Source organism: Purpureocillium takamizusanense, chromosome 2, assembly GCF_022605165.1.
Source record: "Purpureocillium takamizusanense chromosome 2, complete sequence".
In the NCBI taxonomy this organism is placed as follows: Eukaryota; Fungi; Ascomycota; class Sordariomycetes; order Hypocreales; family Ophiocordycipitaceae; genus Purpureocillium; species Purpureocillium takamizusanense.
In genome coordinates, this window is record NC_063069.1 from 1,018,363 (window position 1) to 1,033,636 (window position 15,274).

Sequence of the window (15,274 nt, forward strand, 5' to 3'; positions counted from 1 at the left end):
TTGGCTTTGGTTAAGCGGACTGCAGCTCACGGCCTCTATATTTTCTTGACCTCTTTCCTGCCTTTCCCGCTCTTCGTCTCATCCCCCTTGTGTTCTTCCGCAGCGCGTATGAGCGAGCGCTGCGCCAGTCAACCAACCCAAAAAAATTCGAGCGCTACCTTTTGGTGGGTGTGAACATGTGTCTACATACCTTATATACTTATGCGTGTATGTTTTCCGGTGTGTCAAGGACTAGTACGATAAGCAACTGCAGTTCAAAAAGTAAAAAAAGCATGTATGTATATGCCTCGGGAGTTGATCCTCGTGTTTGGTGATAACTACTACGTTGTGTATATCGCCCATGTATGTAAATGTTAAAAAAGACAGATAAAACCCAAGCAGTGCCAAAAAACAGTCCTTCCCCAGCCCAAACAAAAATGCAGAATACAAGCAAAGTCCGGATAGCCAGCAGCCAGAGTCGCAGAAACGGGAGGCCAAAGCCGCTCCCGGCAAACAAAAACATGGCTCATATGAGACGACGAGCCCCCCCCATGTACATGTGTATAAAATGACGAAGATGCGTGATTGGGTTTTGGTTGGTTACAAAACGCTGCGAGCCCCCTCCCCTTCATTTCACAGCGTATGCCCTTTTTTCCATGCGCTGATGTGCGGTTCCCAAGTCTCTAGCCTCCCCCATTGCAACCCTCGCTGCTCCACGCAGTTCCCGCAATTCTGTCAAGGTCGGGAAGAACAGAGACAGATTGGCAGCAAGTTTTGTCTGGTTGAGCGGCAGCTCCCCTTACTTGCCCGACTCCCAGGGCAGCGGGTAGGTGCCGACCCAGTCCTCGACCTCGCTCCGCAGCTGGACAATCTCGGGCTCGTTGTCGCCGTTGCCGAGGTGGTCGAGGAAGAGCTTGAGCTTGCCGGGGCTCTTCTCGCCCTTGTCCTTGGCGGCGGCGCGGACCGTCTTGTCGACGCGGGCGGCGATGGCGACGGCGCGGTCGACCACGTCGGCGACGCGCACAAAGTCGTCCTCGTTGAAGCCGCGCGTCGTCATAGCGGGCGTGCCCATGCGCAGGCCGCCGGGCACGAGGGCGGAGCGGTCGCCGGGCACCGTGTTCTTGTTGGCCGCGACGCCGACGAGCTCGAGGACGCGCTCGACGCGGCCGCCGTCGACGCCATGGGGCTTGAGGTCGGCCAGCACGAGGTGGTTATCGGTGCCGCCCGAGACGAGGCTGTAGCCCAGGCCGCCCTTGCCCTTGTCCTCGCCGAGGCGCTTGGCAAAGGCCTTTGCGTTGGCCAGCACCTGCGACTGGTAGGCGTGGAAGTCGGGCGCCTGGGCCTGCTTGAGGGCGACGGCGAGCGCCGTGATGGTGTGGTTGTGCGGGCCGCCCTGGTGGCCGGGGAAGACGGACGTGTTGATGGGGCCCTCGAGGTTGTACATCTCGTCCTCCTTGGTCTTGGGGTTCTGCCTCCGCACGCCCTTGCGGAAGAAGATGAGGGCGCCGCGCGGGCCGCGTAGTGACTTGTGGCTCGTCGTGGTGACGATGTCGGCGTACGCGAAGGGGCTGGGCATGACCTTGGCGGCGACCATGCCCGAGATGTGGGCCATGTCGGCCAGCAGGTAGGCGTTGACCTTGTCGCAGATCTCGCGCATGCGCTTGTAGTCAATCAGACGGCTGTAGGCGCTGGCGCCGGCGACGATGATCTTGGGGCGGTAGAGGAGAGCCGTTTCCTCGAGCTTGTCGTAGTCGATGAGGCCCGTCGACTCGTCCAGGCGGTACGGCAGGGTCTCAAAGTACTTGGAGATGAAGGAGATCTTCTTGGTCGGGGTCTGGTAGCCGTGCGACAGGTGGCCGCCGTGGGGCAGGTCGAGGCCCATGAGGCGGTCGTGCGTGTCCATGAGCGCCGAGTACACGTACAGGTTGGCCGGCGCACCGGAGAGGGCTAGATTCGCGGCGTCAGCTCGCGGTCTCGCGATACTTTGAACGTATAGAGAGAGAGGGCCCTGAGTGGACGAACCTTGCACATTGACGCCCCAGTTCTTGGGGTCCAGCTCAAACGCCTCGAGGGCGCGCTGCTGGCACAGACGCTCCGCCTGATCGATGAACTCGTTGCCGCCATAGTACCGGGCACCGGGGTAGCCCTCGGAGTACTTGTCTGTTGCGGGTCAGCCCTGCGAACCTGGACCGTTACGCTGGTGCCGTCGTTGGTCTCGACTCACTCTGCATGACGCTGCCGAGCGCGTCAAGCACGGCCTGGGAGGTAAAGTTCTCGGAGGGGATCAGGTTGATGAAGTGCTTTTGACGGTTTTTCTCCTGCAGGTCGCGTTCGGTCAGTCAGTCAGCTAGCCAGCTATATGGCACTCGCCTCGAGCGAGCTAGAGTTTCGGGAGGAGGGGCAAGCTGCCCGCGATAGGCGTGGAAGAGGACGCACATTCTCAATGATGTCGAAGACAGCCGGGTCCGCCTTCTGGAGGTGCGCGGCGAGAAGCTGTCCAAGGGCGAGGCGTCAGTGACACGGCGTAACAGCCAATGGAGGTGGCCACGAACCTGTTGCTGGCCGTCCATGGCCATGGACGACTTGGCACGCCTGCCGGCGACGGGCAGGGTCGCCGGCCTCGCGATGCCGCGGAGGGCACGCGAAGTGCCTCGCAGACCGGGCAGAGACATGGCTGTCGAGACGGAGACTGTCGTGGTCGGAGAGTGGCGGGTATGGCAAGAGGAAGCGAGGATCGCGCGTCGAGGTCGTCCTCGTGTGGTCGTCGGATGGTTTGGGGCGGGCCAATGCCTCGACGTACTGGGGAGCGCAAGGATACACAATCTGTAGAGAAGGGAAACGGGAAGAAAAGCAGAGGAGGTGCGGTGCAGGTGGAGGGAGGTGGCCCGTCCAAAACTGTTTTTTTTTCTCTCTCTTGGGTGCGAGCCGCGGAGGTGTGTGTGTGAACCCGGCGATGATACCACCAAAAACGGCCCTTTCCTTCATACAGACGGACGGGGAGGTATCGCATCCCATCTGAAATCTGCCCACATCCGATGCGCTCCGACCGCCGATACCCGCCACACCTCCCCGCACTGGAATGGCCCGGAGGGGCGGTGGTGGCCTGGGCCGGAGCAGGCGCCCGAGGTGACTTGACCACGCCCTGGCCTGGCCTGGACCTCCAGCAGGGGGGGACACGGGCGACGGGACACCTGGGCGAGGGCACCGCACGAGCACGCGGGGAGGAGCTCCAGGCGTGGGCGCTGCCCGGGGCCCAGCGCGGCTCCAGCAGCCCATGCCATTTGGGGGAGCTCTGCTGACCGCGCTGGCGTTCCCGTTAGCTAACAGGTTACGTACTGTACTACACGCGCTTCGTACCGCGGGACCGCCCTTTTACCTCATGATTTTTGACAGCGCGCAATCATTGACTGTCACCGCGGCTGGTCTGCGTCAAGATGGGTGCGGCATGCTCGTGCCAATCCAACCTTTTTTTTTTGTCGTTCAATTCCTATTCCTCGTCTTTGATCCTCAAGAATTGCTTCTCCGGCGTACGAAATATCATACAATGGCCCTGCCATGATATCCTTTCCCTGGTTCGTGAGGTCGGTGCTGTGTATGGTGAGGAAGTGGTTGGTACGGCCGCCGCCGGAGTCGGACCCGGACCCAACAACAGGCAGTGACATGACACTGCAGTGCCCACCAAGGTGCTCGCTCCCACTTGCCCTGCTAGTACGTACCTGTACGAAGTACGTGCCCGATGGCCCTACTCGCCCGCAATTTTCTTTTCCCGCTCCAGGGCACCACCGCCCTCCGAGCCCAATTTTCTCACGTCTCCACGCCCAGCCTTTTCGTCTTTTCCCCTTTCCCCTTCTTTATCAACTAAAGATGGGCGTGACGAGACCGTTCTGCTCAGCCATATCGCGACTACCGACCCTCCCCCAATCCCCTTTTCCCGCCAGGGTCAAGGAGACGACGGGGCGGGCCACGGGAAGCGTGCTGAAATGCCCTGGCGGCACTCTACCACCTTGTACGGGGCAATGTGACTGGAAACTGATCCATTCCTTTGGTTGATCTTTCTTCTCATCGATTTGATTATATTCTTCCGTCCACCGCACGCGCTTGTGTGTTTGTGTGTGAGGGCATTTTCCATCTCTTTGCTGCTATGCTTTCCTTCCCGTGTCTACCTCTGTTTCTTTGGACGTATATATATGTTGTAGAGTTCTCTCACCTTCACTTGAGTTGGCCACGCATGCATGACACAAGTGTGCTCGTGTGTGAAACGGCGTACTGCTATTATGTACTACCGCCAGCAGCCCCAGAGCGAATGCCGCGGTAGTTCTGCTCTAGGGGTTGGATGGCCTCGTCTTGAGCCCCGTCTTGCCCCGTCTACCCCCGTCTATCCGCAGCGGCGCACCATGTCGCTGGCCCAGACTTCTTCCTTCGTGTTATGTAAAGGCTGTGGAGCCCCCACCACCTTCAGTATACGGTTTGGCAGCACGCCATGGCCTCGTCGCGGCGCCTCGCAGCCGGTCATGATCCGGGTAGAAATTTCGGCCTCGCCCATGTGCACACCATGCGGCAGCTGGTCGCGCTGAGGGGCGTGGGGATGGATGTAGTACGTAATGGACCCGTGCCGTGTGGCCGCGCCTTGTTCAGCAACTTTGTCCAGATCCGATCTCGCACCAGCAAATGCAACTTTCTTCGTCAAACGAGGCTTTGCAGCGCCCGACGTGGTTGGTACCGCACGACACTGTCAAGGTCAGGTACCCAAAGACTTGTAACATCGTCATTACATTCATCCGACGCCATGTCGCTACATCCAGCGGGCATCCAGTGAAAATGCCCCTCGTCGACGTCGAGGGCGTCGTCCCGGGCGCGGGCCAGTCCGGCACCAGACCAAAAGATTCTTTTCGTTGCCTCTGAAAATCTGAGCATCGTGGATTCCATTTTCAATGCTACATGCCAGAAGCCCCGCCGGTACGACTGTAGAAACCAGAAGGGCGTAAAAAAAGACCCAACCCGTAGACTCCGAATGCAGCCTCCTCTCAAGACCGATATGTCGTCGCAGTCCGCGTGGTCTACTCTTCGGCCATCAGAGCATTCCGCTTGGCCGCAACCCTCTCCAGCTTGCGCTCGCGGGCAGCCTTGGTCTTCGCACGCTTGGCGTCCATCTCCTCCTTGAGCATCTGCTCGCGGTGCTTCTCGGCCTTGGCACGGTGGATCTGTCACGGAAGTCAGCATTTCCATCGTCGAGCACTATAACCTGGGCATGCCAATGGTGATCCATGTGCAGAGCCGCGCGGTAGATATGGTGTTGGGGTTATACGTACGTGCTCGACCAGGGCGCGCTTGTGCTTGAAGGCGTTACCCTTGCTGGAGTGGTACAGCTCGTGGTACAGGTGCTTGTCGATCTTGCCGCTGGCGCGGTACTTGACGAGGAGACGGCGGAGGACTCGGAGGCGGCGCATCCAAAGGACCTGCTGGGGCATACGGGCGTCGGCCGTACCCTTTCGCTTACCGTAGCCACGGTGACGGCCTTCTCTTCGGGCCAGGTTCAGCTCGCGGGCACGGGACCGGGAGTGCATCGTGACGGGCTTGCGGATGATGAGGCCATCGGAGACGAGCTTTCGGATGGTCTGGCGGGAGTTGGCGTTGGAGATCTCGCTCTGCTCGTTCGGGTCGAGCCAGATCTTGCGCTTGCCGCAGCCGATGACCGACGCGGCAAGGCGCTTCTGAGTTCGCAGGTTGACCCTGTTGAGGAGAAATTCCTGTCAGCCCATCGTGTTCCGCAGCATTGCTGTCTGTTTCTCCCAATCGCTACCACGAAGGTTCTTCTTTTTTTTTTCTTTCGCCGCCAACCGCCGACCGTCTTTCCTCCATCAAATCAACTCCCCGGGGCAATCGACGTATCGGAAAATTCACCAGGGCGGTGTCGTAGTCTCCATTGATCATGTATCGCATCGGTGTACTCACATCTTGATTGTCGTTGATGGTGATGGCCGGTCCTCGATGGGTGAGAGGTTGGTTGTGGTCGGGGAGGGGTTTCGATGACCAGAATTTCTCGAGGCACACAGATTGCACTGAGAGTTTGTGGGTTCACGTGCACTAGGCCTGTCGAAACGGCGCTAAGCGAGGGCTCGGATGAGTCATCGCCGACGCTCACGGATCACGTGCACAGACGCCCTCTCAATTTTGGTCACGTCGCATTTGGCCCGGCTGAGAGTTGCGCTAACAATTTTCCCGTGCCTTGCTGTTTCTTCCACAATAGGAAGGAAGATGGCAACCCAACATGAAGGCATGGCGTTTGGTGAAAGGCCTGCCACAGTCTGTTCTCTATACATAACACACAGTTCAAGCATATCATGTCATAGGAAATGACATCTGCAGTTAGGCATCATTGACAATATTAAATCAAATGTTTACGATCAGTCATCAAGTCTTTTCTCTACAACATCTACTTCGTAAGGCCTGTCTCTACGCCTCACTCATGAGAACATCTCGCCAGCTACCTCCACCTTACCAACGCTCCAGATCTCCTTTTCATCTTCTTGCTCATCATTGGACAAGCCGAGACCGCCCTGGCCACCTTCTGCCTCTCTCCTCTCCCTAGCCTGCGAGCCGAGTCTCATCGCCACTCGCTTGAAGTAGTCGCTCATACTCCTCTTAGTATTGGGCGGTAGATCCGCTCCAGGCCCGGCTATGAACTTGTCAAAGATGCGGCTCTCCTCATCTGCGACGCTAAAGAGCTCCACAAAGGCGGCTTCGGCGGCGAGTTTCACCGGGATGACCAGGTCCCTGACACTGGCGAAGATGGGAGGCGCCAGCAGCGGGACGTGCGGGCGGACCATCTCCATGTTCGTCCTGCTCAGTGTGCGGGTGATAACCAGGGCCAGCCGACGCGAGTCCGTGGGATTTCCGGGCTCAATTATCTTGGCCAACGTTTCGAATATTTTCTTCGTGCTATCGAAGCTCTTGGGTGGGGACGAAAGTAGTACCTTGCCAGTCGCTAAGATGAAGTTGTCCGCGATGAACGTCTATATAGTAATGTTAGCATCTTGTGGCGCTTCACGGTATACTTTACTTACACTCTTGTTGGACATGCCCTGGCAGAGGAGATCGGGCAGTTCGTCAGCAGCAGGGCTGTGAAGAAGAGCATCGGGTGATTCAACAAGCACCGAGTTCAGTGCGAGCACAGACGAGTTGCTGAACTGAGGAGTGATGACGCGGTGCTTCAGCAGAGACGCAGCAGCATCCTCCGGCACGTTCTTAATTAGTGCACCTAGGAGCTTCGCGTTCGTAATCGTCATCGCATCGTCTCTCTCATCTGTGTCCATGTCGATGAGGGACAACACCGCAGTCCGCGACGATTCGCCCATGTTAGCCCCTGCTCTGCTGATAACCTCGTACAGGGCCTTGAGCATCGCAGTTTTAACTCCAGGGTCGGCAGTCTTGGAACCCGTCACCAACTCCGCGATCAGGGGGTCGATTCGAGGAGTATACTTGATGAGGGTGCCCAGGGCCTTGGCAGCCCTGCTTCTGAGCGTCTCGCTCGACGTGTCCGCCAATGACTTTGCAAATGTTCGCTGTAGCTGTGGTAAGAACGGTTTCAGAGCAGTCGGCATCTTGTCCAGAAGGTTGTTGAGCGTGAGCAGAATCGCTGCCTTGACTTCGGTGGCACGTTCGGACACGACACGAATCAGGGGGCCAGTGATTTGGGTGACGAAAGGCTTGAGCGACGCCTCGCTTGTCCTGTCGACAATGTCGGAGATACCAAGGGCAGCCTGCACCCTCTGGTCTGCCGTGCCATTCATAAGACCCTGCAGGAAGATTGGCAGTACTGCATTGATGCCCTTGGGAAGCTCAAAGCCCTTTAGGTTTGCACCTGCGACACCCACGCGCAGCAGGGTCTGCCTGGTTGACACGACGAGAGACTCCATTTCCTCCTTCTTGAGCTTCTTGGTGAATTCGCTAAGCGCAGCCCAAGCAGCCTTGACGACCTCCATGTCACTGTCATCGAAGGCGTTGAGAAGCGAGCGGATAACGTCCTGGTTATACCGCGAGTAGTCGACGGCAGTTTCTGCAAAGAAATTGCGCAGATGGCGCGCCGTCGCCGCTCGCTTGCGGTGGTCTTCGTGTTTGAGAAGACCCAGAAGCACGTTCATGACAGTGTTGAGTCCGTCGTACTCGTCGATGGATTGGATGACAGTATCGAACGAGGTCTCGAGCTCGGCGCGGAGGTCTTCTTCCTTGCAATTGATCTCATTGTCCATCAGGGAGTTGATGATGTTGGGCAGACGGCGGTTCATGGCGGCCCCTGCAACCTTGGACAGAGACGCCAGGGCCTTGGCATCGAATGCTGAGATGGGCGGCGTTATCAGAGTCGGGATGAGGTTAGGCAGAATGATATTCGAACGCGTAGTCTCGGTGAGAAGGGTAAGGAGAGCGGAGAGGGCATTTTCTGCTTCGTCATCAGACCGAAGAAGGTTGAGTAGGAACGGCAGCACTTGGTCAACAGCCCTCTTCCCGAGGATCTGCTGCAGGGAATCGAATGCTTCCGCGGCAGCCTCTCTAACTTCTTCGTCCGAATCCGTGATAGCAGTGCGCACAACAGAGATAAGGGTCTTCTCGTGGTCTTCCATGGCCTCTGGAGATGCCGAGGAAATGAGCTCCCGAAGGGCCAGGCAGATACCCTGCTTAGCATCCGAGTCTGTAGATGTCTGCAGGCCCTCTTCCAGAGTTGGCAGGAGGCTGGACAACACGCCGTCACCAGCTTTGCGGATGAGTTCTCCCAAAGCATTGCTGGCAATGACTTTGTGTTCCATGTTGGAGCTGCCGAGGCGTCTGATGAGCAGCTGAGTGAGGGTCGGGACAAGCTCCTTGAGGGTCCTGGGGCTCGGCACGAGCACCTTCCAGACGGCAATAGCGGCCGAGCGTACAGCGCCGGCGGTATCGCAGCGGCAGACATAAAGAGCAGACAAGATCTTGTTCCGCTTCTCCTCTCCAAGGACCTCCTTGAGCGAGGCGCCAGCCTCCTTCGCTGCCTCCTCGTCCTCCTCTTCAGCCTCGGCGTCCGCTTTGACACCGGTAAGATTGAACAGCAGATCGCCGACCAGTTCCACTGAGCTCAGACGGATTCTGTAGCTGTCATCCGCAAGGCCACGCTCGAGTTCTGGCAGAAGCAGGTCGATCGCACGGACAGCGAAGTTCTTGACTAGAAGACGACCCGCCCGTAGAGCGGTCTCGCGGATAGATTCGACATCATCAGCCAGACCGGCCAAGATAGGCGGAACAATGCGGCCAAGGTAGTTCGAAAAGCTGTTTCCGAAACAGACAGGAAGGAAGATGAAAAGTGACATGAAGCCTTCGCGAACTGCTGGCTTGGATGACTCGACGTTGGAGAGAATAGTAGGTAGAGTCTCCTCCAAGCGCGTGGTGCCCAAGCCAGCCAAGACCTCGCTGAGGGCTTGGGCAGAACCAAGACGATCGCCCGCGCCTGTGTCCGATTTGAGAGTTTGCATGAGACCTGGAATGAGATCTGGCATGGCGTCTTCGCCGAGCTTCTCCACGAGCGAGCCCAAAGCCCGGGACGCGGTGGCGCGTGTAGTTGGGACAGGATCCACAGCAGCGATCTTGAGTCCGGCAATCAGCACAGGCAGATGCGCGATAATGTCCTTCTTTTCCGTCAGATGAGCCAGACTGCCGATGACCTGTGCCGCCTTGCGCTTGGTGTTAGAGCGGTCGCCAAGACCACGCTGCAAAATGCGAGTGACAAGTGCCAGGGACGGGGCATCGATGTAGTGAATGAATTGCACTTTGATGAGAGAATCAAGTGCCTCATCCGTGTACTTGGTGGGGTCGCTGAGAGCCTTCAGCAGCACATCAACGAGATTCTTGATTTCAGGGTTGTGGATGACCTCGCCGAAACGTTTCAGACTTCGGTTTGCCGCCGCCCGCACTTCCTTGTGACTGTCATTCAGCACGCCTGTCAACGGAGGGATGATGTCAGGCAGGCTGTTCGCCAACTGGTTCGGGTCGAGATAAGCCATGGCGCCGAGAAGGTCGCAAGCACCCCGCTTGCTGCGCCATTGTTGGTCATCAAGGCCATCTAGGAGCGTTGGCATGATCTGTCGGACTCCGTAAGAGCTCAGCTTGCGGAAGCAAGCCTTCGATGCCGCCAAGCAAGCGTCGCGGACGTCGCCATTACTATCGCCAAAGCCGCTGAGGAGTTGCGGCATGATTTGAATGGCGTAGGGCTCAAAGAGCCGCCCGAGAATCGTGGACAGAAGTTCAAACGCCAACAGGGCCGCCTCACGTTGATGAGCGTCCTTCTTGTTCTCCATGGCACCCTTGAGAGTCGTCAATATCCGGTAGTCACGGAGCGACGAGATTCCTCTGCCCAAGACCAGGCCCGCCAGACCGTATGCAGCACCCCGTTGCGTCGCATACTTCTTGGAATTGAGCAGCTCGTCCATGACTTGGTCAAAATACTTTGACGATTTGTCGGAGCATGCCCTCACGAGCGGTGGCAAACACTCCGCGATGGCATATTGCACCGTCTCTGAAGGGGTACTCAGGGTCGCGAGAAGTCGCTCGATGACGACGGGGATCTTAGCGTCGCCGGGCTTCAGGTGGCGTGCCAATGCTCCGTACATGATGATGACAGCCTCGTTGACGCGGTCGGCAGCATCACTGTTCTTGTCTGGTTGTTCCAGAGTCCGCTCGAACTTCTTCATCAGCGCGTCGATCATTTGCTTTCCGTGGACGTCTGTGGAACGAATGGCGGCATCCAGCATCTCACTGCGGACGGCATCGCTCTTGTCCCCAAGGGGACCGGACTCGATAAGGAAGTTGAAGAGGTCGTCGACCTGGTTCTTGTCCATGACAGCAGCCAATTCCTTGAAGGCGGTGGCAATGCCCTGTCGTCCTTCCCAAGGGTCAGACAGGTCCATCTTTTTGGGCATGCCGAATTCATCAAGCTGCTGAACCTTCGGCTTGGCGAGCTCGAGATAAGTAGTCTTGAGCTGTGGAATGACGTCTGCCAGCGTGGACTTGTGCGCCTGAGTCGCGTCGGCGAGCGACCGCGCAGCAGCTCTCCGCAGCTGAGCATCCTTTCTCTCCAAATATGGCAGCATGCGCAGAGGAATATTAGCGCCAACTTCGAATTTGCTCTCTTCCCAGATCTCTTTGCCGAGTTCTTGGTTCTCTTCCTCGTCGTCGTGACACGATATCCAAATCTCGTCCGAGTAACCGAGATCGCTCATATCGACATCGGCGCTGATTGATTGCAGCACAGTCGTCCTCACACCGGACTGCCCCACGATCGTTCCCTTGGCAAGCACCGCCATCTCCTCAGTGTTCATGTTGGGCGCGATGCAGCGGCACATGTCCGCAAAGCAGTCCTTAACGAGCTTGTAGTGCTGCCCGTAGTTTTGTAATGATTGAATCAGGACTGTGAGGAGTTCTGCGCGTGGAACTGCCTCATCCTCGCAAACGTCTGTGTGGAAGGAGAGGATCTCCAGAGCGAGGACGAGTTGCGCGTCTCGATCGTCCTCGTCGTCGCCGACGCCTCCTTGGCGCAATATATCAAGAACGAGGGGTAGCATGTAGATCAGCGAGACGGCGTCGAACGGCCGCTGCTCGCCGGCGAAGCGCAATCGGTACAGGACTCTGGTCACCAGGTCTTCAGCCTTCTCCTGGTTGTAGTCCTCCGTGAGCGCCACTCCGCGGATCCTGAGAGTCGCAACGCCGATGAAGGGTCGCATCATTCCCAGCCTGGGCGAGACTCTGTCTGCGCAGGCGAGGTAGGCAAGGGCAGCAACGTCTCCGATGATGAGACTGGCGCCTGCATCGATGATGCCCAGCAGCAGCGCGACGGCAGAGCCCAACCATAAGGTGGCATCGGTTGGAGGGCCGCATGCGAGGGATCTGATGATGCCAATGCCTCGGGTCAATCTTGCCTCAATGTCTCTGATTGACTCCCGAATCTCAGATTCTTTCTTCAGCTGCGCATTCACCTTTGCGCTCTCCTCAGCGGTAAGCTTGCGCTGCTGTCCCTTCTTTTGCTCCAGCTGTGTCCTTAGCTCTTCTTCCCATTTGAGGATGTCATAGTCCTTGCTGTTCTTGTTCGGGACAACATCGTGTTTCTTTTTGGCCAGCACGTCGACGAAGCAGGTGCCCTCCGGGGTTCTAAAGATCGCAGCCTCCACCGGACCAATGCCGCGTAGCTGAGTTGCACTGAGGTCGCGCCCAACAAGTTCCACCAGTCGCGGAGTCACCGTGTCCGGGGAGACAAAGGCCAGATCTGCCGCGGCATTGTAGGCAGCCTGTTTGATGATAGGCTGTGAAATAGGTCAGCTTTCAAGGTACTCATACGGCGTAGGGTTGCTTCCGCTAGAGCTTCTTACCTGCTGGTCGAATGATGTCCGCAAAGCAATCTCCTTGAGCAACGTATCCAGGTGCTTCCGAGCCAAAGTCCCCGGGTCTATAGACATTCTCAGACACATGTCAATCCAGCTAGATCGGGGAACAAGCTCCTTGCGAGACAGGACTAGAATAGCACAAGCTTGCGCCTCAAGCACGTCTTGGTCAACCTTGGGCCCTAGGGTTTCAAGCTCTGCGGGCTCAAGGCATATAGATCTCAGTACGTAGATGAGATTGGTTCGCTCCAACTTGCTGTCCTTATCTCTGGCCTGATCAAGGTGGAGGCCGTTCCACAAGCCATCAATAATGAAGCCAGATATCAGAGATGGGCTCTCGGCGTATAACTTGGAAACCGTCTTTGCCGACTCGTGCTGCACCTTTGGCGGAACGCCAACAGCGGTGGACAGATGAATGAAAGCCTCAGCCCAGGCCAACACTACAGCATGATCTGATTTGCTGTCAAGGCAGTGGCCAACGGCACGCAGCGCTCGACAGAGCCATCGAAGGTCGTCATCGGACGTGAATTTGCTGTAGATTCTATGGTTCAGGAGGAACGATTGCTTCGTGGCCAAAGATTGGGCCTGAGTGAGGATACCGGCTTTGGTCAAGGAACCGTGGACCGACGAGGTAGAGAACTGGCGGAGAAGGGCTGGCGTGAGGGCGACGAGAACAAATCCTCCGACAATGATGCCGCTCTGACCAGCTGTTGAAGCATTGGAAACAACCTCTTCGAAATTGGCTAAGAGCTTGGGTATAGTTGCTTCGACAAAGGCAATGGCGCCTTGGGACGAGTCCTTGCCTTGCAGGGAGTGCAAGATGCTGCCAACGCGGAGCATCCAGAACCTCCGAGAAGCTGGCTTCTTCTCTGCGAGTCCCTTGGTGATGGCGTCCAAGACAGGCTTTGGTAGCTCACCGCCCGCGTTCAAAACCTGGGAGCTGGCTCTCGCTAGAGCTTGTGTCTCGGCAGCTAGAGCCGCTTCATTGCCTTCCTTTGTCGCCGCAGCCGTCAGCGCCGAAGCTGCCTTGGTCGCGCTCTGTTCGGAAAGAGGAATCGCATCGAGCATCTCGGCGTGAAGGATTCGGTGGTCCGGCGACGCAATCTTGCCGGAGCCCAGGGGCGTAGCAATCTCGGAAACGACGCCATCGAGGACCTTCAAGTCGGCGCTCTTGGCTACTATAGCACGGAACGCCGACAAAGCAGCATTGCGGATGGCAGGGTTGCTTGATTTGACGTTTGAAAGGAGCGGCTTGATGAGCTTCCCTTCCAGAATCTTTGACAAGTCAAAGCTGCTGGGAAGTGACTTGACGAGAGGTCTTAGAACACCGCCGAGGACGACTTCCGGCGCCCTCAAAAGCCCCTTTTCAATTGCGGGGATGAGCTGCGCCTCGACCTCCTCAATGGTAGCAAAGTCGAGAAAGAAGTCACCCAGGCTACCGGCAACATGCTCGGGAACTGGCGTCTTGGATCCGATGATCTCTCGAATGTAAAACTCGTAGTACTGGGGCTTCTGCTTTTCGAGAAGCGGTTTCAGGGCAGCCTGGCGAGCTGAGACGCCGGCGATAACACCCAATACCAGTGCGTTCTTGGTCGCAGGCTGGCTGCTCTTGGCCGTCAGGACCTTGACTGCCTCCGACAAAACCTTCTCACGAGATTCCACTGGCGACAATAGCTTTCGAAGGCCCCTCCTTGTTGCTACGAGCGTGGACCTGGCAACGCCGCCCTTGGTGCCTGGCTGGAGGCATTTGTCCAAGGCATCTGCATCGGCCAGGAGAATGTCACTGCTGAGTTTATCCCACACAGAGGAGCCTGCGAGGTGCTGCATGAGTACGCAGCACCACTCCACCAGAACAAAGGCACTCGAGGCAGCAATTCCCGGCTTTTGCGTCTCGCGGCGCATGGCCTGGACCAATGGGTCGAGGGTGGTGGCGTCGGGGCCGGCAACGATGATGGCGGCTAGACATCTCTGCACTGCCAGTCGAGATTCTCGGTCTTGATACAGGGGGTACGTATCGAACAGAAGCTTGAGGAGGCCGGGAACGAGGTTCTGGTCCAACGCTAAAGGTCTGGTTTAGCGAGGGCGTGTCGGTGAGGATAGGGCAGCCATACTCTTGTGGGTTATTGACTCTTCGATTTGCTGGAGCTGTGAAACGCGCACGGAAGTTGAGGAAGAGGCCAGTGCCTTCTTCACGGCGGCAGGCTCGAGGCCAGCACCGCTGCCGCCGCCATTGACCTCTGTTTCAGCCATGTCGAGTCGAGGATTTGGATTAAGCCAGTGAAGAACTCATCGGGGGCTACGAGAGCTTCGTCTCGCGCCGACGCAGGTGGTACGCCGTGTGCGTATCGTGTCGGTGGGTGGGTAGGGTGGTAGAGGTGGTTCGGATCGGTGCGATGCTGAGCAGAGAAACAGGGACGAGGTGGCAGACGGCCAGCAGGGATATTCGCGATGGGCCTGGAGGTGTTTTCGGCCTGGCCAAAATGGTCTGGCCGATGGAGACGCAGCTCAGCGCAGCACAGCACAGCGCAGGGGAGGATGGGAGACCCCACGTTAAAATCGGCCCCGCCCTGGGCCGCACAGGTCGGATTTCTTTCACCGCCTGCCTCTATTGCGACTTGGACCTGACGGCAGGACGCACAAGATGTACTTCGTAGGCACGCGACCGCGAACAAGAGGTAGTTAGTGTTTGGCCAGGAAATGTAGTATTGTATCGTATCCCAATTTAACCATGGGCTCTAAGGTCTGTACCATAGATCGATCTCGGAGAAAATATGCGCCGCATGGCCTTGGGGTTGCAGCGATGACGGCACTTCGACTGAACTTCCTTTACGCCCATCCTCTAAAACAGGCTGAACCCTGAGCTGTGTTATGGCGGGCGTGATGGGACGCAATGTGACCTG

The 15,274-nt window shown here is 57.5% G+C and overlaps 2 protein-coding genes across 2 annotated transcripts; both read right to left on the reverse strand.

The window, feature by feature from the left end:
* Positions 1–253: 253 nt before the first annotated feature.
* Positions 254–2,959, reverse strand: CBS2 (Glycine hydroxymethyltransferase). The gene is made up of 5 exons (XM_047983136.1): positions 2,532–2,959; positions 2,416–2,472; positions 2,204–2,297; positions 2,002–2,139; positions 254–1,926 (listed from the first exon to the last, which is right to left on the reverse strand). The coding sequence occupies exons 1-5, from the start codon at positions 2,649–2,651 to the stop codon at positions 779–781; spliced, it is 1,557 nt and encodes a 518-aa protein (XP_047839106.1). The 5' UTR covers positions 2,652–2,959; the 3' UTR covers positions 254–778.
* A 3,390-nt stretch (positions 2,960–6,349) lies between these two features.
* On the reverse strand, positions 6,350–14,876 carry GCN1 (translational activator of GCN4). The gene is made up of 4 exons (XM_047983137.1): positions 14,486–14,876; positions 12,363–14,434; positions 7,044–12,296; positions 6,350–6,992 (listed from the first exon to the last, which is right to left on the reverse strand). The coding sequence occupies exons 1-4, from the start codon at positions 14,622–14,624 to the stop codon at positions 6,444–6,446; spliced, it is 8,013 nt and encodes a 2,670-aa protein (XP_047839107.1). The 5' UTR covers positions 14,625–14,876; the 3' UTR covers positions 6,350–6,443.
* Positions 14,877–15,274: the final 398 nt, after the last annotated feature.

Coding starts and splice junctions, on each gene's coding strand:
- GCN1 (XM_047983137.1), bottom strand. CDS start 14,624: ATGGCTGAAACAGAGGTCAATGGCGGCGGCAGCGGTGCTGGCCTCGAG. Junction 14,435..14,485: donor AGAGTCAATAACCCACAAGA/GTATGGCTGCCC, acceptor CCAGACCTTTAG/CGTTGGACCAGAACCTCGTT. Junction 6,993..7,043: donor AGGGCATGTCCAACAAGAGT/GTAAGTAAAGTA, acceptor ATTACTATATAG/ACGTTCATCGCGGACAACTT.
- CBS2 (XM_047983136.1), bottom strand. CDS start 2,651: ATGTCTCTGCCCGGTCTGCGAGGCACTTCGCGTGCCCTCCGCGGCATC. Junction 2,473..2,531: donor CCATGGACGGCCAGCAACAG/GTTCGTGGCCAC, acceptor GCCCTTGGACAG/CTTCTCGCCGCGCACCTCCA. Junction 1,927..2,001: donor CTGGGGCGTCAATGTGCAAG/GTTCGTCCACTC, acceptor CCGCGAATCTAG/CCCTCTCCGGTGCGCCGGCC.